The sequence below is a fragment of the Cynocephalus volans genome, chromosome 17 (genome assembly GCF_027409185.1).
Source record: "Cynocephalus volans isolate mCynVol1 chromosome 17, mCynVol1.pri, whole genome shotgun sequence".
Classification (NCBI taxonomy): Eukaryota; Metazoa; Chordata; class Mammalia; order Dermoptera; family Cynocephalidae; genus Cynocephalus; species Cynocephalus volans.
Genome location: NC_084476.1, coordinates 10,999,375 through 11,026,376, shown reverse-complemented (window position 1 = coordinate 11,026,376; position 27,002 = coordinate 10,999,375). Strand labels below are relative to the sequence as shown.

Below are 27,002 nucleotides of genomic sequence, written 5' to 3'. Positions count from 1 at the left end.
AACTCAGAGCCTCATTCTAGAAGCACAGGGGACCTGGAGCAGGAGTCTTGGCTGTGAAGTCATTGAGGAGGGTTTGAGTGGTAGTTGGGCCCTTCCAGCTGAAAATGATTCATTTTAATTACCTTCCAGGGTGAGCCGATAACCTGAGCATATGGTCTTTAAGAAATAAGGTTCCCTGAACTGTCACTGAGTGTGGGCAATGGTCAGGGACCTCTTTCTGACACCGTTGACCAGCCTTGGAGAGCGGACACTCTAGAAGGTGCTTATTAAAATGCCAGCAGGTGCAGCGGAGGTCCCCTTCCCTGTGACTCCTTCACCCTGCTTGTGCCAGGTGTTTTATAAGAGCCTTTTTCTTCATCAAATGGCATTCATTAAGCACGTCCTTACACCTGGCACAGAAGCTGTGCGTCACAGATGACTTCTTCCCAGTGGTGTTTTGCAGGAATGAAATGGAATTTCATTTAGCCATTTGCTGTGTTCTCTCTCCCCCCACCACCTTAACTCAGTTGCTGTTGCTTTTGCATATTTTTCCCCCAGTACACCCCCCGCCCCCAAATCCATTACTGTCCTTTGCACCTCACCTCTGGCTCTTGTCCACTAGCAGACACATTACGTAAAAAGCAAGCTCCCTTCAGAGTCAAGTGCTGTGCTGGCCACTTTCCTATGCACCATCTCCTTCAACTCTCCCAACAACTTTGAGAGGAATTCTCGTCCTAGTTTTTGCCGTCTTTTTTTCTGATAAAAGAAAACAATTTCTCATTAAAAAAAAATTATCTTTTAAAATTATGGTGGACTAACAGATACAAAACTCTGTTATCTACCCTAAGTGAACATCATGCAGTACATGCGTGTGTGTCCATGTTGAAACGACACACTGTACCCCACAGATATGTACAAGTAAATGTTAAAATAATTAAATTAAAAATAAATAAAAATATATGAGAAAGCAAAGGGGGAAAGTCCACACTCTCACATTAATGGCTTCTCTGTCAACACCGTGAACATGGTTCCCGGTCCTGGTCCTGCCCCTCAGCCCAGGGGCAGCAGCTCTGTGTATTGGTACCTACTTCCAGGCCCTTTGGTGTACCACCTAGATGTGCACGCACAGAGATAGACCTTTCTGTGGGGTTGTTTATAATACATCATTCTACAACTTTTTTTGCTTGGTTGATTGTTTTTGTTTTGTTTTGCCTAGCAGCCATGTCTCTGGGATTTGGCTGTGTTGATAGAAAAACGTCTGGCTCATTCCTTCTGCTTGTTCTGTCTGTCCCAGTTAAGTATTATATGAACATTCCACATTTTATTAGACTCATCTTATTGATGGTCATTAAGGCTGTTCCCAGTTTGTTGCTATTACAAGTACTGCCCCAAGGACCGGTTCCTGTCTTGTCTTCCCGTGGCTGAGGTCACACTCCGTGCACAGTTCTGCATCTGAGATCCTCACTCAGTGCCCGTCATAAGCAACCGCCCCCAACCCTCCCACGAACTCTGTAAACATTATTTTATGACTGCATAACATTCTCAGTCAGACATTTTATAATGTTATTTCCATTTTTTGAGTAGAGCATCACAATTGAGAACATGAATTTTCTAAGTTGCTCCATCAGCGTTCACATGCAAGCTCTGGCAAACTCTTTGTCCACATCCGAGCTGTGTCCCTTGGGCCAGCTGTTCAACCTCTCTGAGACACACCTGTGCAGCAGGGTGATCTCAGCACTAGCCATAGGATTGGGGTGGGGATTACATGATGAGTGTGTAAGGACAGACCCTGCAAACATGTCAGCTAGTGTTACTGTTTTTAATCTTAACCTGAAATGTAGTAAATGACTTATTTATTTCCTCACATTTCTAAAGGCAAGGATAAATAATGATCCTTTTGTCCAGTTTACTTCCCCATTCCTAAGTCTTTGAATCAGTTGGAGCATGTTCCAATGTATTTCTTCTGGAAAAAGGGACATGAATGATCTTTTGTTGTTGGCTTAACACGTAAAAGACAACTTGAAGGGGTAAAAAATTTCTGAATCACAACTTTTTTCACCTTCAAAACTGTGGCTCCATTGTCTCCAGGCATTTGTTACTACGGGAAAAGTCTGAAGTTGCCGTCAGTATCCGCCAGGCTTTATCCAGCTGAGGATCTCTTTTCTTTTCATTGCCTTTTCTGGAATACTGTGAACCACATTGGCTTCTATATTTAGGTCTTTTTTCTTAAACCAGAATAATATTTTCAACCTTACTGAAGTATAATTGATGTACGATAAACTGCACATATTTAAAGTATACAGTTTGATGAGTTTTGACATATGTATACACCTGCGAAGGTATTACCAAAGTGAAGATCATAAACCTGTCCACCACCCCCGAAAGTTCCTTTGGGGCGTCTTTATAATACATCTCTCCCTCCTCAGGCAACTACTGATCTGATTTCTATCTTTATAGATTAATTTGCATTTTCTAGAATTTTGTATAAATGGAATCATATCATATGTACTCTTTTCCACCTTGCTTGTTTTATAATTATATTGAAATTTATCCATCTTGAATATATCAATAGTTTGTTCCTTTTTTATTGCTGAGTAATATCCATCATAGAGAGTATGCCACAATTCGTTTAAACAGTTCTCTGCGCTGCTGGTAGGGATGTAAAACAGTGCAGAAGAGTTCCAGTTGCCCCACATCCTTGCCAACAATTGATATTGTCATTCCATTTAGTTTTTGCCATCCTAGAAGATATGTAGTGGTATCTCATTGTGATTTTAATTTGCATTTCCGTAATGACTAATGATGTTGAACGTCTTTTCATGTGCTGATTTACCATTTGTATTTTCTTTAGTGAAGTGTCTGTTTAATTTTTTGACCATTTTAAAATTGGGTTGTCTTCTATTTAGTTGTAAGAGTTCTGTATATATCTTATATATAAGTTGGATACATTTTATAAATATTTTCTCCAGGTCTGTGTCTTGCCTTTTCATTTTTGTGATACCATCTTTTAAAGAGCAAGAGTTTTAAATGTTTATTAAGTCCAAATTATTGATTTTTTTTGGTCTTATATAGTTTGTGCTTTTTTGTGTCCTATTAAGAAAAAGGCAAGTGATGTCTCTTTTCATAATAAGAAAATAATTGTGACCTTATAGACACCCTGAAAGTCTTGGGAACCCCCAGAGGTCCCTGGAGGACACATTGAAAGTTGCTGCTCCAGAAGGTGGTTTTAATAGAACTTTCAGCCCCAGAAAAATAGAATGGCAGTTGTAATTTAATGCCACAAAGTTTGTTTAGGTTGTAAATATGTGTGTGTGGCGGGGGGGGGGGGGGATAAAAATGGCATCTGTCTCTAACTGTGTGTCTGCCTCTGCCTTCTCAGCCACCATTCCCTCAACGCTACCCTGTGACAGTGTGAGAGGACAGCAGACACCACTGCTGTCTGGGCAGAGCTGTCTTCATTATAAGTGGCTAGCGGGTCCACAAGATTAATGGTAACATTTTAAAAATTCACACAGACCTGGAATCAGCACTAGAAAATACAGATTTAAATTAACAAGGAAAAAGCAGAATTCCCATCAAAGGAAATAAATCGTGCTGGCAACTATTGTCACATAATAAAACGTATTCTATAACTGAAGGGCTTTTATATGGAGCTGTTTGCAGCTTAGTGGCCATGTTAATTGAATAAGGTGCCTAAGACTGACTTAGGGGGGGAAAAATGAAATTTCCGCCAGCATCTATTTAGCTAGAGCCATTGTTGGCAGCGTGTGGGATGCTGACCTATTTGTTATAGAACAGCCAGTCCCTCCTGCAGACATAGGTGACCGCCACCAGCAGTGGCAGTGTATCCCACCTCTGCAAGCTGTGCCCTGTCTCCTCTGGACACTTATGGGAGGGGGCTGAGAGGGTGGGCAGGAAAGCTTGGTAAAGCTCCCCTAGGACTTAGGGGAAGTTCTAGTTACTATTCTCCAGTTGCCAAACAGATTTTGGAATAATAATCCATCATTTGAGTCAAGTAGCAGAAATTGTTGGCCTCTGATGGTCAGTCCCTTGCTCCAGTGGTCCAAGACCTACTGGTGATGGTACCGGAAGGTCTTCACTCTAGGTGCCATCCTAAGTAGATACAGCTTCTTGAGTCTTTGGGTCTACTTCTCCTTAGTCTGCTGATGATATTTATGAACGCTCCTAAAATTTAAAACACATTGATCTGCCTACTGAGTGGTCAGCTTTGGGACCCATTGAAATTGTTGTCCCTGGGGGCACCAGTGACATCATTTTCTTGGACTCCTCAGTTTTGTTTAATGCTGTTGAGTGCCTCTTCGTTCTTATAACTCCCCTGGCTTGGGTGTTTCAGAAGAGCTGAGCGTCTAGCACCCATGGTTTAGTGAAGCTCCTGGTTTCTTCCTTCTTTCCTCCTCCAGGAACAATGTCATGATTGGGGTATTCCTTTAATCTCATTATATGATTCAGTTATGGGAAAGAAGCGAAAGTGTGTTGGGTTAACTGATCACAATTTCAAGTGTAAAAATAAGAATTTTATATCTTTTCTCACTAGACACTCTGGTTGGTCATGGGCATGGGCTCAGGCTATTAAATACTCTTCTGAAATATTTTAAAAGACTGCAAAATACTTCATCAAACGGTTGTTCTATAAGTTTTAACCAGCCCCCTATATTTAATTCGATCCCAGTCTTTCGCTTTATAAGCAATGCCAAGATGAATGTATTTACTGTTATGTAAAAACATTTATGAATCAGACATAGTTGCATTTTCCAAACCATTGGCCACCCCAGTCCCAGGGATGAGGAGACAAGTAGGAAGCCTTCCTGGGAGTTTGCCAAAATTTTCTCTAATAAGTCAGACTTATTCACTCATTCAGCAAGTACTAAATAATCTTACAAGATTTTCCCTACTATTTATTAAGTGCCCACTGTGTGCCGGGCACTATTCTCAGCACTGGGGATGTGATGGGAAGAGAAAGTGTAATGAAGATCATGTTCTGGTGACACAAAAACAAATCAGTCCTGTGGAGTGGGAAGGGTTCTTCAGAGTGGAGAGTGGGGCGTAGTGAGAGAGAGTGGCTGGAGGTAGGATATGACCTCAGGAGGGGGTTAGGGTGGCCTCTCTCAGGGGTGCACCAAATGAGGAGGAGGAACCAACTTCTGGAGAGCTGGGGAAGAGTGTTTTAGACAGAGGGAACAGGAAGTGCAAAGGCCCTGAGGCAGGAGGAAGAGCAAGGGGATGGAGCAAAAGAAAGCAGCCACTGAGGCTAGCAGGTGCTAGTGCAGGGAGCATGGACAAGATGTGGTCAGAGAGCAGGGATGGGCTGGAACTGGCGGGACCTTGCAACCACAGGATGGTTTGGATTTCATTCTGATGCAGAGGGGAGGCACCAGTGGGTTTTGTAATCAGGCCCTCATGAGCAAGACCCTAAAATAATGCCAGGGGTGGCAGGAATGGGAAGAAGCAGAATACGAATTGAAACTAGAGTGCTTATATGGGCTCACCACATAGCTGGTTGAGTGCCAGCCGCTCTGCATGCATTGTGGCCAGGTGTGCACTGAGGCAGCACAGTCCTGCTGAAGGCCACCCAGCTCCCAGGTGCTAGTGCTGGGATTCAAACCTACATCCAGCAGGCTCTGGGGGCAGTGCTCTTAACCACTACCACTGCTCTGCCTTCTTGGGTATGTCGGTGTGCCGTTGGTTGTCTAGCTCTGTGACCTGTCAGGGTCACCGAAGCAGGAAGTGGCAGAGATATTGAGTCCCTGGCATCATCGGTTTCAAAGGGGTCTTGAGGATGGACACTGCAGTCTTGGCTGAGTAATCTTACTGTGTATACCTGAAAGTCAAGATGATACATCAAGGTAACTTTAAAATAATAATAACAGCCTCCAGAGGACACCAACCTTATCGTTAATTCCTGGCTTTTTCTTTTATCAGCTTTACCTCTGAGGCCTCAGTTTCCTGTTCTGTTAAAAGGGAATAATTATTCCTATTCAAAAATGTTGCTGAGAGGATTAGGCCAGGTAATGAATGTGAGGTAACCCAGCCCAGTGACTAGGGGGTGGCCCCCCTGACGCTGGGGAACTAGAATCTCATTTCACTCGGAGACTTAGCTGATGGCAGAGCTGTTCCTCCTCATCTGCCACTTTCAGGCTAATCTGACACCAAAGCACTCCTGGATTACTTCTCCTTCAGCAGGTGACTTCTTTGTCCTATTTAACCATAGGTGATCTGGCCCTCAGCCCAAACCATTCATTCCCGTTAACAGGAGGCTTTGATGTTCCTTTTTGTCCTCCTGTCCCTATGTCTCCTGCTTCCTGTGTCCAGGGACAGCAGGAGCAAAAATGCAAAAGAAGCTATTGCAGAGTAGGGAGGAGGCCTCCTCTCTGAAGCCTCCCTAGCCTGGGGGCCTCCCCACTTGCTGCTCTGTGACTACTGTCCCCTGCCCATTCTTGCATTAGCTACTTTAGCTGGGGTTTTTGGTAGCTTGATTTCAATTTAATAGATTCCTATCGAGCCTTCAACTTGAATTCTGTTTTAATTTCACATTTACTGCTTTAACCACACATTGTCTTTGTATGAGAACAGAAACGTTTTTCCCCCGTTGTAAATTCTTGGTTGTTGCTGCTGCCACTGATATCTTCTTACACTACACCTGTTCTCCTCCATAGTGGAGAGGGGTGGGATGCATGGTATAAATACAGAGACCCGTGAGTCTAAGTGGCAGCACATACACATGCAGAAATGAAATAATAGAGGCCAACGGCAGTTCGTGTTTTTTTTTTTTAAAGGCACAGGGGTTTTAGTGGACTCAGTTCCCACTTGATTCGGTCAACAAGTGTTCAGTAATTGTCTACTCCGGCAGAAATTTTTGTAGAAAATGGAGTACCAAACTAATGAGATTTGGCCCAGCTCTTGAGGAGAGGTCACAGTCATGTTAGGGGACAGGCTTATATCAGATGATTAAAGTATATTGTGATACCTGAAGTGAGAGGACCAGTCCAGTCTGGGACAAGCCCAGGAAAGGTTTACCAAAGAAGGGGTGGTTGGGTGGGGTCTTGAAAGATAAATAGGAGCTTGGAGAGTGTGTGAGGAAGAACGGAGGCTCTAGGAAGAGTGAGCAGCATGGATGAGGAAACCGGGCTAAGGCATGAAAAACACGGCCTGGTGAGAGACTGACAAGACTTCCACTCTTCCTGGTGGAAGGAGACAGAAGTGACAAGACAGTCTGGGGAGGCAGGCTGGTGTGTGAGACGCTGAAACCAGGGATGTGGGTGTGGATTAGGCTGCCTGGAGAAAGTGTGTGGGTAGGGAGAGCTAAACCAGGACCCTTACAAACAGCAACCTGGAAAAGATCAGAGAACGAGGGGCCAGAAAGAGCCGTCGCGAGGAAGGAAGAGAACCAGGCCAAGGCTGGGAGAGTGGCAGGTCTGGTCAGCAGGCAAAATCCAATGCCCCAGGAGATCCGTGTTGGATGGGGCAGCTAAAGAGCCAGGCCCCTTGATTTCTTTGTCATTCTACTTCTTTTTAAAGCCCTGTGAGCCATAGAATTTCACCCAAACGGGTCATTTAGAGGGTCTGTAGCAGGTCATTTTGACAGGAATGAAGGGTCTGCGCACAGTAGGTGCCACATAATTGTTCGCAGTTTCGTGATAGTCTCCATCATGATTTATGCTTCCATTCCCATCTGCCATGACATGTCAGTTTTACTTCCTCACTTCCCCACAGGTAGGCAAGCTTTTAAAATGGTTGGTTGGATCTGGTCACCTCTCTGCTTAGAAATCCTTCAGGGTAAAGTCGGAGCTTGTGCTGGGCCCCTCATGGTGTGGCTCAGGGCCCTCTTCCACCTGCTCCCACACATTCTTCCTGGCCTTCTGAGTCTGGCCACCCTGGCCTCCTCCTGGGCCTTCCCACCGGCCTCCGGTGTCCCTTCTCCCAGCTGCACCTCTCTGGCTCCTGCGCGTCCTCAGGTCCCCACTCAATATCACTTCCTCGCGGAAGCCTTCCAGGGAGCCCTCTCCTGCCCTGCCCCTCGTAGCACTTTAGCCTTCCCGCTTTCCATGTGTGAGACCACACTTGTGAGCAGGTGTTCTGTAAATTTGTGGACGTTTTCCTCTTCTCCTGTCTGTCCTGCCATTGCTGAGTCGCTGCAGATCTGTGTTGCTGCGTGTTTGACCATACAGTGGCTGGGCTGGCCCCACTTACTCCTCTGGCTGGCCTCTGCCATCATCCAGGCCTGTCCGTCTTCTAAAGTTCTGCTACTGCCTCCCTCTGTGAGCCTCCCTGAGTCCCCAGCCCCTGGAGTAGCTGCCGCACTGCCCAGGTTGTCTCGTGTCCTTAGGTTGGGTACACCTTTTTGGGGCTTTTAAGCTTAGAAATCTTAGAGCCTGGCAGCCCTGCAGCACAGCTCCTCCCCGGCACCTGGAAATTCCCTCGCTGGTACAGTGAGTGCAGCAACAGCACCTGGCCTAGGTCAGCTTTGTGGCTGTGAGGTCCTTGCCATCACACAGGCCCTGTGTAATGCTCTGTTGCCACCTGAAATTCTTAATCATATTTGAACAAGGGCCCTGTGTTTTCATTTTGCACTGGGCCCTGTACCTGCCTCACAGGGGTGTGGTGAGGAGCCCTGGGAGAATGTGTGGCATCTGCATACCCCAGGGTCTGGCACTTGGCGACGTGCTCTAAGGGTCACCTGTCATCATTTTAGTTATGCTCAGCCACATCGTCGTCAATAATTCATTCTTCTGTTTGCTCAGCTTCATTGACTAAGCGCTGTGGTCAGAGGCATTGATCAACTGCTTAAAACCCTTCTGCAGCTGCTCCTCACCTGCTCAGGGTTCCCAAACCTGGCCAATCTTCAGATGCGCTGCTGTGGCTTGTTAAAAATAGATTTCTGGGTTGCACCCCAGCAGGCCCATTGAACTGGACTTTCCAGGGTCGGAGCCTGTGAGCCTGTAGTGTTAGCAAGTTCACAGGTGGCTCTAATGCCTTCAGCTATGCCATCACAGGTGGAACAGAGTTTGCAAGACTTCATCCTGGGCGATAAAACCCAAACGCCTTGCTGTAGCATTTGGCATCCTTTCCAGTCTGCCCTGGCCTGACTTCCTAGCTTCATTTCTGATGTGTGCCCTAACCCTGCACCAAAGTGTTGGCTTTCCCTGACTACCTGGGGAATTCCTTCACTCCTTTAACACTCTGGAGAGTCATGAAGCTACGTCCCCTTAAACAGGTCATGTTGCTCCTTCCCTTTGTGCTGACCAACACCCTTTTTCTCTGAGCGCATGTCACGTTGCACGGTGATTTTTCCTGGCACCTTTATCTCCTGCAGCCTGAGAGCTCCTTGAGGGAGCTCACCGCTGTACCCTTAGCATCAGTGATGTACAGACCATGCAGATTCCCTACACATGCCAGAGTACCCAGTGGATACACATCTCCCTGTGCATGTGTCTTCTGGTTCCCCCACAGCCCTGAGCACACAGTGAGTGCTCACTAGGGACCCACTGCTTCGTTCAGCCTGGCCAGTCCGTGGCACAGGTGTGCTCCACAAATGCTCACTGTGCAACCCGGCAGAACAAATGCCATTTCAGCCCTCAGTGCTTACCTCGTTCCTGGGAGGGTCCTGCTGCTTGTGGCTAAATCCTGGCTCTGTGGGAACAGCCCCTGCCTGGAGAACCTTTTCCTCGCAGGAGTCTACATGCACAAAAATCACTCCAGAAGGTCACGCATGTGTGTGAAAGGCACCATGTAATCGACAACTTTCTTTATGTAATAAATGCTCCCTCCATGGTCTCTTCCCTTTGGAAATGACGGTGTGGCGAGGCTTAGGCTGCTCAGCTGTTTCCAACTAACCCCAGTCATCCCACCTGGAGGGTTTGTTTTTTGTTGGTTTTTTCCCCCAGACCTGTTGGGTTTTAAATATTTTTCGTATTATTTTAATGATTCTTTTCAGCATTTGCTAAAGGCAGCTGATAACCATGCCAAATGGATTATTTACTTTTAACCAAAAACTCACTTATGCTGTGTGTTCATTGTGAGCATTAATGGCTAACACCTGAGCCATAAAAGAGTCTTGGGTGAGTCGAAGGTGCTTTCCTGAGCACCTACTGTGTGCTTTGCCCTAGGGGGAACATGTAGACACAGCAATTCAGAGCAATGAGCCAGTCTGATTTTCAGAGGCCTTTAGCCTCCTGGACTGACGTGGTAATAATACTCAACACCTTCATTACAAAGTGCTTCATGTGCTGTGATCCTCAGCAGCCCTGTGGGGGAGGTGTGGAAGCCTTTGGATAGATAATGGAATAAACCAAGGCTTGTGTTTAGAGCCTGGGTGTTTTGGTCCATTGGCCTACTTAGTCCAGTGGGCAGAGATCTGGATCAAATTACCCACCTCCTCGGAGCAACTTGGACATGCCACAGGCTTGGGAAACCCTTTTTTTCTTCTTGGATGTCCTTCCTGATATGGAAAAAGGTGGCTGGTGATGTCTGGAAACTTCTGAATTTCCCGGGAGGACTCAAGGCTGATGGGGACATCAAGGTGGAGGCGGGCCAGGAGCACCACTCTTTTCACTCCGAGCTGCAGTTTGGCTGTTGACGGTGGCGGGTGCTTTCTGAGTCTTGGGGAATGCTCCATGCTCCTGGTAACGTCCCTTTTCTCCTCTGTCTCTTTCTCAGGCACATCTCTCTAACACTCCCTGCCACCTTCCGAGGCAGGAACAGTACCCGGACGGACTATGAGTACCAGCACTCCAATTTGTATGCCATATCAGGTATGTGGGGGCCACTGCCACAGGCCAGCTGTGGAAAGTTTGTGTCCTGGGCGCCACCTCCTACGTGCTCTTCTAATGGTATCTGTCTGTTTCACCTCTCTTTTGTCCCCTGCAAGGGGCCCATTCCCTGCAGGGACCAGATCCCCCCTTTCCTTTGTGTCACCACAGCACTTAGAGAAGGGCCAAATACTCAGCATGTTTTGAAACTAATGATGAAAAACAATGTGTGGATTTCACAAGCTTGAAGGGAGGTTTCCAGAGAATATTCAACACACTGTTCAACTGCCAGACCCTGGCAGGTTTCCCATGGGGACCCAGGAGCAGTGCTGAGCTGAACCCAGGTCAGCGTGCCATCCTTGTCCAAGTCTGTCCTTACCTCTCATTTCTTATAGCCAGGTTTGTGGCCAGAGGGTACACTGGTGGTCTCCCCACTCACAGCCCCTGTAGTATGAGTCTGTGATTTCTGAACTCGGCCTTAAAATTGATAGTGTTGCTTTGGCAGGAACTTCATCAGTTCTAGTTTTCCTTTTCACCTTTACCCAGGGAGGGGAAAACTTACAAGCCTTATTACAGAATTGAGATTCATTAGGTGCTTGGCAGTGCAGGTGACTTGCTAAGAGCGGAGGAAACCCACAAACTCTCCTCCGATTATACTGGGCCTCCAGTCAGGGGTGTTTGTATATAAGGGGAAGTGGTAAATTGGTGCCACTTACCAGCACGCACCCTTAATGGAGAATGACATTTTGAACACGGGAACATGGCATTCATTCATGTACCATAATGAATCGGTTATTTAAAAGGTAATCTTTTTCTAAAAATTGCAACTTCAGGTTACTAAATAGATGAAATAGAACAATGGCATAATTCTTGTCAGTATTAGTTTTTCTCGTTATGATCACTCTCTAATAGGTTCGGAAGTATAAGCAAAAGCCAGTTGTTCCATTTCTGAACAACACTCCTGCTGGGAAGGGGAGGAACAGGGATGATCTTCAGCCCCTGTCCCTGGCTCCACTTCAGGAGCCACACTCTCGATGGGGAGAGGGAACGTGTTTGCCTAAGAAAAACATCTCCAGAGAGAATTTCTTTTGTGCTGTGGCTATTTCAGCAGAGTCGACAAGGAGCATAACAAGTGTGGAAAGATGACCTATTTTGTAGAAAAACTGAATATTTCCCCAGATGCTTAGTGGCAGAGTGGTGCAAAACAGGTCTGTGAAATCCAGCCAGGCAGCCTTGTTCAGAATATACACAAGGAAAGCTCCATCAAAACAGATGACTTTTTTCCTGCAGCTTGCAAATCTTTTTCCAGCCACAGTGTTCAGCTACACCCACCTTACCTGCATTCTCTGATGGCTTTCCCAGCTGTTAGCGTTTCTGCAGAAAAGAGCCCACAGAGTGAAATCTCCTCTGGTTTGGCAGGAATGTTGCTGTCTGTCTGTGGACCGCTGCTTCCTCGCCCCGCGGCTTTGATGAGGTGTTGTCTGGGTTCATTTCAGCTGTTAGTTTAGCAATACCAAGGTAACTGCCTCAAGACACAGGGGAAGCCATTCAGAAACTTCCTGTTACATTTATGTAAGTGGCAGGCAATTGGATTTTATCTTCCAAACAGAGGTATTTGAGGCTACAGCCCACGGCAGCAGGCAGCTCAGGCCTCCACTACTGCAGGCACCAAATTGCTCTGCCAGGGTCCAAGCCTGCTTTGTTGTGATGCTGCCAGAAATACCACTGGCTCCATAAGGCCTGCAAACTCAGCACTGGGCAACTATGGTGCAACTGGGAAGCCTGCCCACCACCCACTGGCAGCCTGCTTGCGAGTTATTCTGGCTAGAAGGGAGCAGAGACCACCCCCTCACCCCCATATGAACAGTATTTGGCGCTGACTGGCACATCTCAGTTTGGTATTGCAAAGTTAAGTTTCCGGTGGTTTATTCCAAAAACAACTAAAGCAAAGTATGCCCCAAGCCCTAGCCCTTGCTCAGTGCTGATGCCTGGATAGCTAGAGTTCTGCTGATAATGAAATGAATCACCAAACTGGTCTCCTTTCGAACAGGCTCTGCACACGCTCAACATACACTTCAGGCGTGAGCCTTTGGTGCAAACTCCTGGTATGTTCTGTGTCGCTCCTGAAGACATTTGATTACTGCTCCCTTAGTTTGCAGTCCCTTCCTAAGATAAGTAGATTTCAAAACAATAATTGCATTTGAAATTTGAAAAGCAGCCCACATTTAATGTGTATGTATAGTTGTTAAAGTATATTTACTTTTAAATGTTTTCTTGGTGGCATACCTATTAATATATCCCTTTTCCTGCACCTTTCACTAAGGCAGTTTACCCACCACACCTGCAAAGTGAGAGACACTCAGATTGCTAGAGGCACCAGTGGAAACAATGCATAGCTCTGTCCGGCCAGCCCATTCCTTCTCTTTGAGATCTTCCCTTGTTAAGCTGGGCTCTGTCTCCTTGTACATTCATATCCATCCAGATACTTGGGGTACTGTGCATTTCATCAGCCAAAATTTGCCCGCTATTCTCCACAATCCAGTCAATATTTCTCTCTTGCCTGTGGAAGTGGGTGAGGAGCTTTGAGTCAATGCCAAAATCCAGAGAAGCTTATATCACTCGCTCTGCCGTCTTGTACCCCTATGAGTGGCCAGGAAGCAAACCCTTGATCCTCACACTTCCTCTTCTGGGAATTTCTTCTAGAAAATATGTACAGATGTGCAAAAGGACTTATCCTCAAGGATGAACACTGCTGCTTTTTAAAGTAATACCTCTAAACGGGGGTAGGAGGTGGACATATCTTAAATGTCCCAAACAAAGGTGAATGGTTAAATTACAAAACATCCATACAATGGCCTTAACTTTTCAGCCACCCAGAAAATTATGATTTACATAAAAAGATGTTCATGAATATTGTAAAGTAGAAAAAAAAAAAGGTGACAAACCAGAATGTGCAATGTGATCTCATTTAAAAAAATATTTCTAAAGGTCTGGAAATGTCCGTGGTTTACAGTGGTTTTCCCCGTACTTTCCTCCTCTTTTCTTCTTTTGGCTTCTTTGCAGTTTCTCATTTTTCTACAATAGCACATGTTGCTTTTGTAATAAGAAAAAATGCAGACCTGATGTTAGCGTGGCATGTTCTTGGTAAGCCCTGCTGGCTCCCTGTGACCACCCTGGTTTTTTCTGAGGGCTCACAAGCTGCCAGACTCCTAATGTGCTTTCAAGGTTTAATGGAAATCAGTTCCAGACCACAGATCAATAATTTTCTTACTGTCTTTTTTTGAGAGTATGATTTTTTTCCTGTTATTCAGTCCCCTGAAACCTCCTGTTCCCTCAAGTTCCCCAAAGAAGAAAGAGGCTGACTATAATTCCAGCCTCACCTTTTTTTTTTTTTTTTTTGTCTTTTTCGTGACCAGCACTCAGCCAGTGAGTGCACCGGCCATTCCTATATAGGATCCGAACCCGCCGCGGAAGCGTCGCCGCGCTCCCAGCGCCGCACTCTCCCGAGTGCGCCACGGGCTCGGCCCCCAGCCTCACCTTTCACATTCTGCTGGCCCTACAGATGAGTGAAAGTGCCTGGCTGCTCAAGCCATCCCCTCACCTTCCTTGCTCCTCAGATTCCCCATCACCGTGCTGTTCTACTCTTTAGTGTCTGAAGATGGTTTTTCTCAAAGGAGGAGATGGGAACAGAATGATGGTTGCCCGGTTTAACTCACTCTATAACCCGTCTGTTAGGGTTGGGGAGCCATGGCCTGCAGCCAGGTCCCACCCACAGCCTATTTTTGTACAACCTGAAAGTTAAAGATGGTTTTAATATTTTTAAATAGTTGAAAAAAATAAAAAGAATATTTAGTGACATGTGAAAATTATGTGCAATTTAAATCGTTCATAAATAAAGTTTTATTGGAACTCAGCCATGCCTATTCCTTTACAAATTGTCTGTAGCTGTTTTCACACTACAGTGCAGAGTTGAGTGTCTGTAACCTACACCTTATGGCCCACAAACCCTGAAATATTTACTATCTGGCCCTTTACAGAAAACGTTTTTCAACCCCTGGTCTGAGTCATCAATCCTAAGCAGCAGGGGCTGCTCTTTCTTACTCTTTCTTGCTCTTTCGTACTCTTTTTGCTCTAAACATAATCTTTAAAACCACATTCGTTTTTACTGTTCTTTCTTTTGCTGAGCCGCGGCTCCTGCTCTCCTGGCTGTCGCTTCCCTGGTGCTGTTCTCACTGGTGTGACCCCTGTGGCAAAATGCCTTCAGTCCTTTGAATGGCCTTCCAGGTCTTACCGCCTTGGAGGGCTCTCTTCAGGGCCACACTGATTTCTCTGGATTCTTCCCCAGCCCCACCGCCACTGAGTTTCCTTGGCAGGGCTCCGAGTGGCTGTTAGTTTTCTTTTTAAGAATATCTTATCTTTCCCGAAAAGTTATTTCTTTTAGTCCCAAACAGTGGCATCCTACCTTTTCTTGTTTGTTTTTCTCTCAGAATTTTTTTAGATGTTTGGCTGTCTTATCATTTACTTAGTTTTATTTTATCTATTCCAAAAGGATTTTAGGTCACTCCAAAAAATACGTACAGCAGAATATAAACAGAAGCTCACTTTTAATCCTGTGGACACATATTAAAACTAATTAAAACTAATAAATGTCTCAGACAACATTGTGTGTGAGCAAAATATAAATATTTACAACCTGGAAAAAGAGGACCCCGTGAAATGCTGGGAACAGCATAACAGCTGCTCTTCAGTGACCATAACTGCAAGTTTGATAAGCACAGCCTGGTACAGAGGGTCTTCAGAAGGTTCATGGAAAGATTCATGTTATCTTTTAATTCTACTTTTCCATGAACTTTTTGAAGTACCCTTGTATGCCCATGTATGGGGGGTGGGGTGTATATCCACTCATGTTTGAAGAGACCCTAAAAAGTTTGAAAGTTGAGTGTGATGTTTCCTAAGAAGTGTTTCTGTGGTGGGTGTCATGCACTTTAGGGGACCTCTGGGGAATGTCAGGAGAGACAGATCTTCCCTGACACTTGCCCAAACCTAGTGCACACAGCTGTGCCAGAGGCTTCCTGTAAGAAGAGGCTGAGCTGAAAGAGCATGGTGTTGCTTTTCTAATGTAGGAACGTTGTAGTCTTATGGCAGGTTTTGCTTAGCAAAGAAGCAACCACAGATGTAGGAGACCATATTGTGCTCTTCTTTCACATTGTTGTCGCTGTTATAAACTGGTTTATAGCTCCAAGTGCAGAGCTTTTACCAAAAAATCTCATTCTTCTCCCTTTTGAAAAAAATTGACACAGTAGTGTAGAATATAGGTTGAGCATCCTTAATCTGAAACTGAAACCCGAAATGCTCCAAAATCCAAAACTTATTGAGCACCAATGAGACGTTCAAAGGAGAATTTCAGATTTTGAATATTCAGATTAGGGATGCTCAACCAGTTTGTATTCTGCAGATACTTCAAAATCTAAAAAAAATCTGAAATCTGAAACACTTTTGTTCCCGAGCGTTTCGGAAAAGGGATACTTGACCTATAATAAAATTAAGCAAGTACATGTTAAAGCTGGCATGTGTTAAAAGCAGAAAATGCCAAATACCTCATGAATTCAGGACAAGCCACAACGCATGAGCTGTGGGGCTAGGATCCTTTTCCCCTCGGTGCATGGGCCGGTTGCCTTGCAACGTCTTCATTTACCCATCAGCATGCAGCTGGCCAGATAATGAAGTGCATGGGGCCACACAGTTGTGCCAGGACAAGAGCCATACCCGGGATCCATCCTGGCAGTCTGGGGTGCATTTTCCGTGCCGTCTTTAGCTTTTCTGGTTTTTCAGTTTTCTTTTTGATTGCCAGAAAAAGCCATCTCATTGCCCTCCACAGCTGTTCCCTCTTAAACACCAGTCCCCTTTCAAGATGTTTGACACCAGGAAGGATGTGAGTGTGGTCAGGTCTATCATCTCATCAGTTTGGCTCACAACCCTTGTACAGAGAGAAGGAGCATTTCATCTGTTAACACAGAGCCGTGGATGAGCCATGTAACTGACATCAGACTGGGAAAGCACAAGGCAATTAAAAATAATTAATGATTTCTGAGTATCAGACTTCTCCATGCAGTTTTAATCTAGTTCTCATTTAAATTGGAAGATGGACATTTAATTATCAGTATTATGAAATTCATGATTTATATATTTCATCCAATTGGATAAAATTTCTGCCACCAGCTCTTCATCTTATGATGAAAAAAATCTGTGTATCTTATAGTGTGATCATTTAAAAACCCATCTGCAGCATGCCCAACAATTCCAAATATATTTTCCTTTCATTGGTAGTGATTATATTATTTCTATCTCTCAATTAGGAAAAAAAAAATCTCACCTGGAAAATAAGAAATGAACTTAAGACTTGAAAGGTCATGAAGCATTGTAGGGTTGGAAAATGAAGGCTAAAAGATTAAAACAATAGGGGGCTTGAGAAGTGCTTTTCTTTCCTGTGTAAGGTGTGCTAACCATGGCCACTTGGCATGACACGTTCATGGTTTTAGGCTGAAGAATTGGCATCCATATTGTGTGTGTGCCGTGGTTCTCCTTTGCCTGTATATTTGGTGAGTGTCAGCTCGTGTGTGGGTTAATGTGTTACCGATAGCCACCAATGAAGGAAAGAGCCACTGTCTTCTAGCAAGAGCCCCTGAGTAGTGTTAGCTCTGCATTTACAGGTGTCCCTGGGCCTTCATCTTTAATGGACTTGTTCTTGTGGCTTGCCTGGCATCCAGACCCCCACTTCCCTTTATCGGCTAAGGTGTCTCAGAATCACCTCGGACTGATTGGAGAGGTGGTGAGCAAGCTTGGGAAGGTGGCAAGGACCCCAGAAAGGAGCATCAGTTTGGCACAGCCACAGATAATAGCATATGGGGAAAATTCCTGAGTGAAGTGAAAAAATATTTATAATAATGGTGGTCACATCAAGGCATATAAATTTTTATTGTCACCTAAAACAGCCATTGCTTCCCTTGTCTATCCATCTGCTCTTGCCCTGACTGACAACAGAATCAGGTATAAAGAAAAATACAGTAAGAAAAAGAAGAAATGAATGGGCGTGGACGGGGAATTGATCGCATAGCATATTTGTGTATCCTGATGTAAAAGGTGCGGTTGACAGGTGGCCAGGTTTGCTCTGTATACAACCATGTGTGTGCTGTCAGGCGCACGCACACTGCCTTGTTTCGATTGATGAATTGCCTGCTTTCTTGATTAAACCTTCCGTCACTTAAGAAACAAAAAGCCTGTGTTTAGATGGCAGAGTGGGACATGTCAAAAAAATCTGTCTCCTTTACCTTTGTGCAGATGTTGGGCACAGACTGTAACATGTATTATTAAAATGAATGTGGCATTTACTGTGCATTATTCCTTTCCTGGGAGAAAGGACTGTAAATTATATGCTAATAATAAGCTTTAACCCTTTCGAAATGCAAAAGATTTAAGAGTGCAAATATTCATGTCGGCCTGGCTAATTGGATGTGCTTTTCTACATCCACCGTGGTAGCTATGTCACTGGAGTTAATGAACAGCGTGTGCAGACAAACATGCAGGGCACCGGGGGAGCTCTTGCCTCCTGGAAGTTTTCTGTTGTGTGAGTGTCTCTGCTAGGATCTCACAGAGACAGACCCTGAAAACCCTGAGCTGGGCTCTGGGTCATCTCATTCTAGATCAAATCCGTTGCCATGTCTCGTTCCCCCAGTGAGTCCTCTCCTTTCTCTCCTGCATTCTCACTTTCAGGGCTGGGCCCACGGTCTGGCTGAGCTGGGGCCTGGCAGGCATCAGGCTCCAGTGCCTGGCACTTACATGGCCTTCTTCCTTGATCAGGCTTTTCTAGCCTCAGGCCAGTTGCCCCAGTGGCAGACTCATCGCTCCTGAAATCAAGCCTTTGTGCCCCACCCCAGGCCACTGCCTACCGTGTTCATCCAGACCTCTCTGTCAAGGCTGTTTAGGTGGCCAGCCCCGCCTGTCTGGTGTCGTCTACCATTTCTCTTCACCTGTGGTCCACCAGCCTGGGCCGCTTTTTGTGTATTTGCTGCTCCACTGGCTCACATTGCCCCCACCTTCTCTTCTTTCTGTCTCTGTCTTTGAACACCTATTCCCAAACTGCCTCTTCCAGGAAGCTTTTCCCATTCCCTTCCAGCTAGGGCTGCTCCCTTCCTGGTTTACCCCACACTACTTTGTGCTGCAGAGATTTCACCAGTGAGCACCTTGAGAGGGCAGAGACAGTGCAGAGAGAATGAGGCTGCCTTCCACCCTTTTTGAACTGAGGGGCAGGTAAGTAAGACAAGAACAAGATTGTTCACTCCTCCAGTTGTTCAGCAGACACTGAATTCTGCCAGGCCCTGTGGGCTCCTGAGGAAGTGAGGGCTTCTGTCTATTGAAGAAGGTTCAGCGTGTGGCTGATAGGGCATTCGGGGTTGGAAGTTCAGGTTCAGAATCTTGGCTCTGACACATACTGGCCATCACACAGAGCTGCTGTGAACAGCCACCCTTTTGTGCACTGCACAACATATGTGAACAGTGGCCCCAGAGCTGCGCAAGAGGACCCTGTGCTATGCCACCTTGGGCACTGCTAGTTATTCAGACCCATAAAAGAATACAGTAACTGCCCGCTTCCTTCTCTGGGTTGTTGTGAGCAGCCAGGGTATGTAAGAACATTTTGTAAACCAGGAAGCAGTGCAGGAATGTCACTTCCGTCCATATGTGCCTCCCCTGCAGGGCTGTGACCTGAGTAGGAGCCCAAAGATTTGTTGAGAATTATCACTCAGGACACACTGGCTCTTGCCTGCTGTGGTCTTCATCATCTTAGCCTTGTGCTCATTTATACAATTTTGATATATAAGATTACTTCCTTGAGCACTCAGAGAAAATTTCTTCCTCAGTCCGGAGAAACCTACAGTAAAAGGCCCTCTGTCATGGCTCAGCTTAGCACCCCCTGGAAGCAGAGACATTCTGTCACACATCACCACTTACAAGTGGGCCGTTTTCCGTGGCAAGCAGCCCACAAGCCCTTTCTCTCTCGGGGAGGTGACAGAATGATGGCTTGGGGGCAGGAAGGAGAGAAGTGCTTGGCCGCAGGAGCAGGCGACTTCCATAAAATCTTCCAATGTGCCTTTGGTTTTCTGGAAGAGAAGTGCCTGGGGGGCTGATTTCTGCTCCAGGCTTTCATTTCTGCTTTTTCTATGCTCCATGGGTAGGAGAAAGTTAAGACTTTTTCCAGTTTCGTCATCATGAAAAATAAAAATGTTATTAGGTGACAGACACTTCAGTGCTCTTAAGAGGGTGGCCACCTTCCCACTGTGCTTTCATGCTCTCTTTGCTGTTCCAGCATGGCAGAGCTTGGGTGGCACTGTTTTAATAGGCCACATTCCCTTAAATCCGTGGGCAAGGCAGGCGAGGGGCAGAGGGATGAACCAGGGCAGGAGCCCGAATAGCCAGGTTCAGCCCTGGTTCTCCCACTGACTGGCCGAGAAATGTCAGGCACAGCACGCAGCCTTTCTGGATCTAAAATCCCACACCTCCCAATATCAGTAACTGCAATGACAACACCAGTAATTTCACCGTAACAGTAGTTCAGCTGATACTTATCAGAAGCTTCCCATGTGTCAAGCATGGTCTAAAATCTAAGGCAGGGGTGGTGATACCCACTCCCAGGGCTGAAGATACGGGGGAAGGAGCCTCATGGGTTTCGCAGCTTGAGATACCGCAGACGTGGCCTGCAAGTGTGCATTATTGCCCCAGACTTCACAAACGTTCTGTCCAAACACACGAACACCGAGAAACCAACTTTCTGACACCTTTATCTTCTTTGTCTGGATTTATAGTGGAAATGTGCCCCATTTCCCTTCCTGGCACATCAGCACACTTCATGCCAGCTCTTCGTCTGCTCTTAGCATGTCCTCAGAGGCTTGCTCTGGGGTGACTACAGGAGTCTGGGTCACCAGACGCTGCCGCCTAGGGGCAGCTTACAGCAAATTAGCCTTTTGTTTCTCTATCTCTGTCTTTCTCACAATAATAAACTATCAGCTGAGAGGGGAAAATGATATAATTAAGGCAACTTCTTTCATTTAAACACATTTAGGAAGCTGAAGTTGTTTTTGCTTTATTAAAATGGACTAAATTAATTAAATTGATTTATTTAATAATGCCTAACCTTCCTACAGCACTTACCATGTAAAAGACTGTAATAAGCACTTTCCATGCATTTTGTCATTTAATCCCAACAAATCCGTACCAAGAGCGTTTACAGATGGGAAAGACTGAGGTTTGAGAGATTGTAATTTGCTCAAAGTTATACTACCAGTAAGCAGCTGGGCTGAGATTCAAACCCAGGTGTTTTGGACTCTAAACCTTAAGCTCTAAACTGCTGTGATTCTCCTCCAGTCCAGTAGTGTGTGACTGTTTCTCTCCCTTTTTCTAATTGAAAGTGGAAAATGGAACACATGCCTAGAGCACAACATGCTAGGACTGACTTGACATTTGCATCTCAGCATTGTTTAAAGTCTCAGATGGCCCCCGGACATTCATCTCTGGCCCCTCATCAGAGTGAGGCCTTTGACGCTTACCTAATGACAATCCCCAAATCCAGAGGGCTCACGAATGGTGGGTTTGGCTTCCATCAGCTCTTGCTGGACAGACAGTGGAGCAGGGGATCACATGACCTCCTTGCGAAAGTTGAGTGACCTTGGGCAAAGAACTGAACCTCTCCATGCCTTTGTTTTTTTATCTGTAAAACGGGACGACAGTGATTTGTGGTGAGAATTAGAACGTGCCTGGGACGCAGAAAGTGCTGTAGGTGTGTTACCATGATCGTAATTATTCCACAGCTCCTCCCTCCCAATGCTTCTCAGATCCTTTGCCAACTAGGAAAGGGAATATACCAGGTACCTCAAAGAACCTTTGCCCACCAGTAGGTGGGCTTCACTGGCCTTGCTTTTGTAGATCTTTGTCTGGGGGAGCTCTGGGCATTGGGATGTCCCCTTGCTGTCGTCTTAGCCAATAGTGATGGTGGGCAGCGCAGACCCGCAATTGTACTTATTGGGACTGAACCATAAGTGTACTTCTCCCCCTACCCTAGCTCTCCTGTAACAAGACTTCTGGACCCTGCCCACAGGCAGGGGTCTTGTTTGAACCAACAGTCACCGTAGTGCCACCCTACCTCCACTGCTCTGAAGCTTCGGTCTCTAGACTGGGCCTGCAAAGAGCCAGCCTCTGCTGAAACCAAGCCCAAGGTAACGGAGCCATTCCAGACCCTGAGTGCTCCCTGCCTATGACCTCCAGCTCCCGGTCCCAGCGTCCCCTGCTGCCTGCTTCCCTCTCCCCATGTTCTCTAGCTACAGCATCACCAAGCTCCCGAGCTTAATCTTTGCTGTAGCAGAGTGCCAGATTCCGGGTTAGCATATTTACACTCTTGATGGCTTCCTAAGGAAAGCTGTAGGCACTGGCAGAACTTGGGGAGAAGCTGGACAGCCACACAAGCTTTGGTGCTGAGATCCAAAGTCACCCTTCAGCCATTGCACAGTGTTGAGCAACCTCCCTTTTATGTCAGAACAAAAGAAATTCTGATCTGTTGTAGAACAGTAAAGCCACCTTTCCTGTGTGGACAGAATACCTGAAGCCATCCATTGTCATACATTTGATGCTTGTGTCCCAAATGCCAAATGTTTTTTTCTCTCTTTTTATTAACAGCCAATGACAGTCCTAACCCCATTTTTTTTTTTTTTTTTTTTTAAATCTTCAGTGCTCCACCCTGGAGTTTGGATGGAATATATTTATCACATATCCCAGAGAATGAAGCTCCTTATTCCTAGATTTGTCTTACAATTGTCTCCAAGACAGTGAATGATGCAGAACTCTCATCCAAGGTTGAGATCCTTTGTTAGAGAGCGGTTTCTTAATGCCTGACTTGTTTTATAGCATGCACGATCTCATGATCCACTGGCGAGGCAACATCCATAACTTTGAATGAGAGAGTAAAGCTTGCCTTGTTGGCCCTAAGCATCGCTTCTGGTGACACACTTAGAAGTCCTTAATCGCTTGCTACCTAGAGGCAATAAATGCACCCGTCTTTATGTTCCATTGCCTGCACGTTTACCTGAAATATGCCCTCCGCTATCAAGACACCAGTTTCACTCTGTGAGAAGGTCCTTTGGCTCATGAATTACACAGCCCTCGCTCACCTTTATTCTGCCAAGGGTGGTTGTGCCTTTTGTAGACCCAAAACGGCTGGCTTTTTTGGCCAGTAAGCCTCTTAGCTATTCATGTTTCTCCTAATGCTTTGGCTGTCTGCTCGGTCTCCCAGTTCTAAGAAAGGAGATCAGTCTTTGGTGATGATGTCTTGTTCAGTTCTTGCCTTCTCAGCTGGAGTTCAGAGCTCCTTCTGGGAGGGCAGGATGATGATGTCTCATTCACTGATGTGTGCCTAACACCCAGCCCAGGGCCTGGCACACAGGAGGTGTTCAATATGTCTGTTTAACAAATGTCTGTTGTTCCATTGATTCTGGAGAGGAGCTAGGTCTTGGAACCAATCCGCCCTTTTGTATCTGCCCTTTCCAGCTGCATGGCTTTAGACAGTTTATGTAACATTTCAGTCCATTTTCTCTTTTGTAATTCTGAATTACATTTTCTTTCCTGGATTTTGAGGATTAGAGATATAATGTATATGAAGTGCTAAGTACTGAGTGGGTGCTCCAGAAGTGGTGGCAGCTATAACTGCCATAAATACCATTATTCCAGGAAGCACTGGTCTTACCCTGCAGTGTGACCCCCACCCCACCTACCTAAAAATGCAGTGGGGGGGAAGCTACCAGAAGGGAACTTACACATGGAGGGACCTTGCACAGTTCAGGGGAACTTTTGGCATAATATAATAGAAGGCAAACCCTCCATCCTAGTTCAGAAATTGGTAATTGCCGGAGATGTTAATTTGCTCCTTGGTAAAATGATTTTAAAGACAACTTCTCAGCATTTAAATCAGCTTGAATTTTCCCTTTCCCTTTTCATCAGATCAGCTCTGATTTAAGAAAGGATCATATCTGTGCTCAACCCTCTAAGTGGTTTCTCTTCTTTCGTTTTGCCCTTTGTCGTGTTCTCTTTGGTTTGTGGCTTCTTCCTTTCCAACCCTCCCTGGACTCTTTAGCAAAAATAAAAAGTCCCTTTCCTTGCCCCAGATTTATACCACCCACCAAGCATCTCCTCTCACGGCCCCGTCCCCAAGCTGGAGCTCGCCCAAGCTGTAAGGCCACAAGACCCACAACGCATGGCAGGCGTCCTTTCCACGCATCTTTTCTCCAGGTTTGAGTGAGTACATTCAGCAACTTTCTTAGATGTCCCATCTTATGGGAAATCTCTGCCATTGTGAAGTGTAAGGCTGTCGATTCTGAGGGATGGCTCGTTTCTTCAGGCTACACTTTTTTTTTTAAGATACTGTACCTTTTATTTGGATTTAATGAGGACAGACATTTTAATCAGAGGTTAGTCATTTATTTTTGCAAACTATTGTTTTGATTCATCATTTTTTCAGATAATTAAATGGTTCAGTTGGCACAGTGTGTCTACTTTATTAAAACAGGTAATTTTGAAAAAAGATGCTATTTTTTGGATCACTGCACAAGAATTGCTTTTATCTTCATCTTTGAGCATAGTTTCTGGTGGTTTTGCCAGGAGGTTCTCTTATGTTCGGGCATTTGGTGTCCTTACTGGTCTGGAGGGGCTTGCCCTTTGACGACAGGAATGTTAGCCGCTGTGCCCTTTGAAAGGAGAGCTGAAGAGTAAATTCTGTCCGGTTACCTTTTAGAAAAACTGTTAGGTTTTAATTGGATTAGGAAAAAGAGCCTACAAGTTATGAACTTTGCAGAGCAGCAGTTCTTATGCTAGAAACAGATTAATTGTAGCCCTCACAGTGGGTGGAGTTTAAAAGTCAATTACTGCTTGTCCTATTATAATTTGCACACCTAGGATTTGAAAAAGTCTGTCACTTAGTATAAAAATGAAAAGGTTACGTGTACTAGTCTGAGTATACCTATGACTTTTCATTTGTAAATGCTTTAGCTCCACGTATTTGTATGTATGCAACTTGTAGCCACAGAGTTATAATGTAATACATCTGTGAGCAAGATTCCTTATGAAGAGTAACCTTTAAGATTTGGTTCTTTAAATCAATAATGGTTTAGAATATAGTCCTTTGTCTGGCAGCCCAATCCACTTGTAGGCACAGTGGCAGGCCCCTGCAGAGCCTAAGGAACACTCCATTCATGGGTCACGAACTAGTAAGGGAATGGCCTTTCAGGGGTCAATTTTTAAAAAACAGCTTGCTCACGACATTTGCTTTCTTTGATTTTTCCATGTTTGTGTCCTGAATTGGTTAATTCACTCATTAAAAGGATTTATTTTAGATGGACCAATTAAAACTTTGGAAGCTAATTTTTTTGCTGAGCAGTGCAGACCTCTGAAAAGACAATTTATAACATGGCTTCTGCCCTTTTCCACAGAGAGCTGTCTTACAGCACTGAACGTAACCTCCGGTGCTTGTAGAAGTACAAAATTGCTGTTCTTTGTCCTCCGGCTCTGGGGCTAAGCCTCTGTGTGGGTGGGTTTCTCCAGGCCTTCCCATTGTTTTAAGGTGAACAGACAATACTGAAAAGTCCAGCCCAGCCCAGCCCTGGAGTGGCACATTTGTTTGCTTGCATAAACCCCATAGTTTAATTTTTTTTTAATAGAAAGCTGCTGTGTAGTTTGGATATTTAAACAGTTATTAACCGAATGACAATTAACAGATTGCATAGACAGATTTTCTTTTGAAAACCTCTGAAATTGAGTACAGTTTGCAAAACTATCACGGCATAGTAATGACAATGAATTTTGATTTCCCGGAACTGATATTAGACTCCTTATTAAACTATGTGCATCTGCTTTTAATTTACTCCAAATAATTGGAAAATGCAATGAAGCTTTCCAATTAAAGCACGGCTTTATGCTGTTTAATAATACCCCCATAATATTATAGCTTATGAAGTGACAGGTGAGTTGGTGTATGAATAAAACATAAAGGCAGCAATAAGGGACAGAAAACCGGAGACAGTTGTGGGGATTTTAAATGCTGGATGTAATTTGCATATATTAATCTCTTCTTTTCAGCCTTATCAGGCGTTCTTCAGTATTTGAAGTTAAAATAGCGTTGACAGGCGGGAGTACGCTTAGTTTTTTCAAGGATTTATTACTTGTATAATTTCTGATCTTTAATAAGCAGATATGACTGATCCTCATAGTTCTATAGAAATCGGTTAATTGTTCCAGATGGCGTGTACTGATTATGCAAAATTACTTTTCACACCATTTTTTTTGTGATGGAGTTTGGAGTAAAATTAAATTTTTTATAGCCTTCTTATCATGCTGTTTTACAGTGGTTTTTCCACAGAAGTTGAGTTTAATCTACTATATTACATTGACCAGCACGGTTATTCTAATGTAGCATTTTGTGATTTGACAAAGAATAATAGAACATATTGCTCATTGTTCATTACTGTGTCCCTAATAAAAAGGAGCTCCTGTGTATAGAACGTAGCTGTTATTTATGAAGAATGCCTAATTCATACAGTTAAAAATGCAGAATTGTATTATGAAATAGTTCCTTTTGGGGAGAGAATATCTGGGAAGAGCGCATGGAAACAGGCTTGTTGCTAAAGATCTTACATGCTAAGGGAGGAGTTGTCTTTTAATGACCGGTGTGTTTGAATTGTGTTACTTTCCTCTTTGAAGGAGGAAAAAAAAAAAAACAAGATAATCTCGTTCTATTAGGAGAGATGTCACGGCTGACATGTCTTGATTTACATAATCCCAGAAGTCTTTCATAATTGAATAGCATTTATAAAGGGTGGTTAGTTACACTTTGGTGTAAAGTATCAAAAAAAAAGTCTAAAAAGCTTCAATGGTAATTCATCTGTAACATTTTCCAAAGTGTCGATTTATCGCCAGCCACCTCGTGCTGGTGTCAGATCCAAGTCGAGGTCATGCATGCTCCCAGATGACATGAATGTGGGCTGATCCTCCTCCAGGTCTCAGATAACATTCTCTCTACAGCTCAGCGGGCAGTGGGATAAGATCTGAAAGACTCAGCAGATTCACACCAAAATGGAACTGAAGGGCTGTTACACTGACACAGGAGTAGGTGCAGTTTCTTTCCTTCGGAAGGACCTTCTCCCAGGAGCAGCAATGTGGTGGGGGTGG

At 44.9% G+C, this 27,002-nt stretch overlaps 1 protein-coding gene across 2 annotated transcripts in view; it reads left to right on the top strand.

Moving 5' to 3' along the window:
* Positions 1 to 27,002, top strand: part of MVB12B (multivesicular body subunit 12B) — a 181,965-nt gene that overhangs the window by 97,288 nt on the left and 57,675 nt on the right. For both annotated transcript variants that reach the window (XM_063081985.1, XM_063081984.1), the window contains one exon: positions 10,654 to 10,748. In XM_063081985.1, coding sequence (XP_062938055.1) covers positions 10,654 to 10,748 — 95 coding nt within the window. The remainder of the gene's footprint in view (positions 1 to 10,653; positions 10,749 to 27,002) is intronic.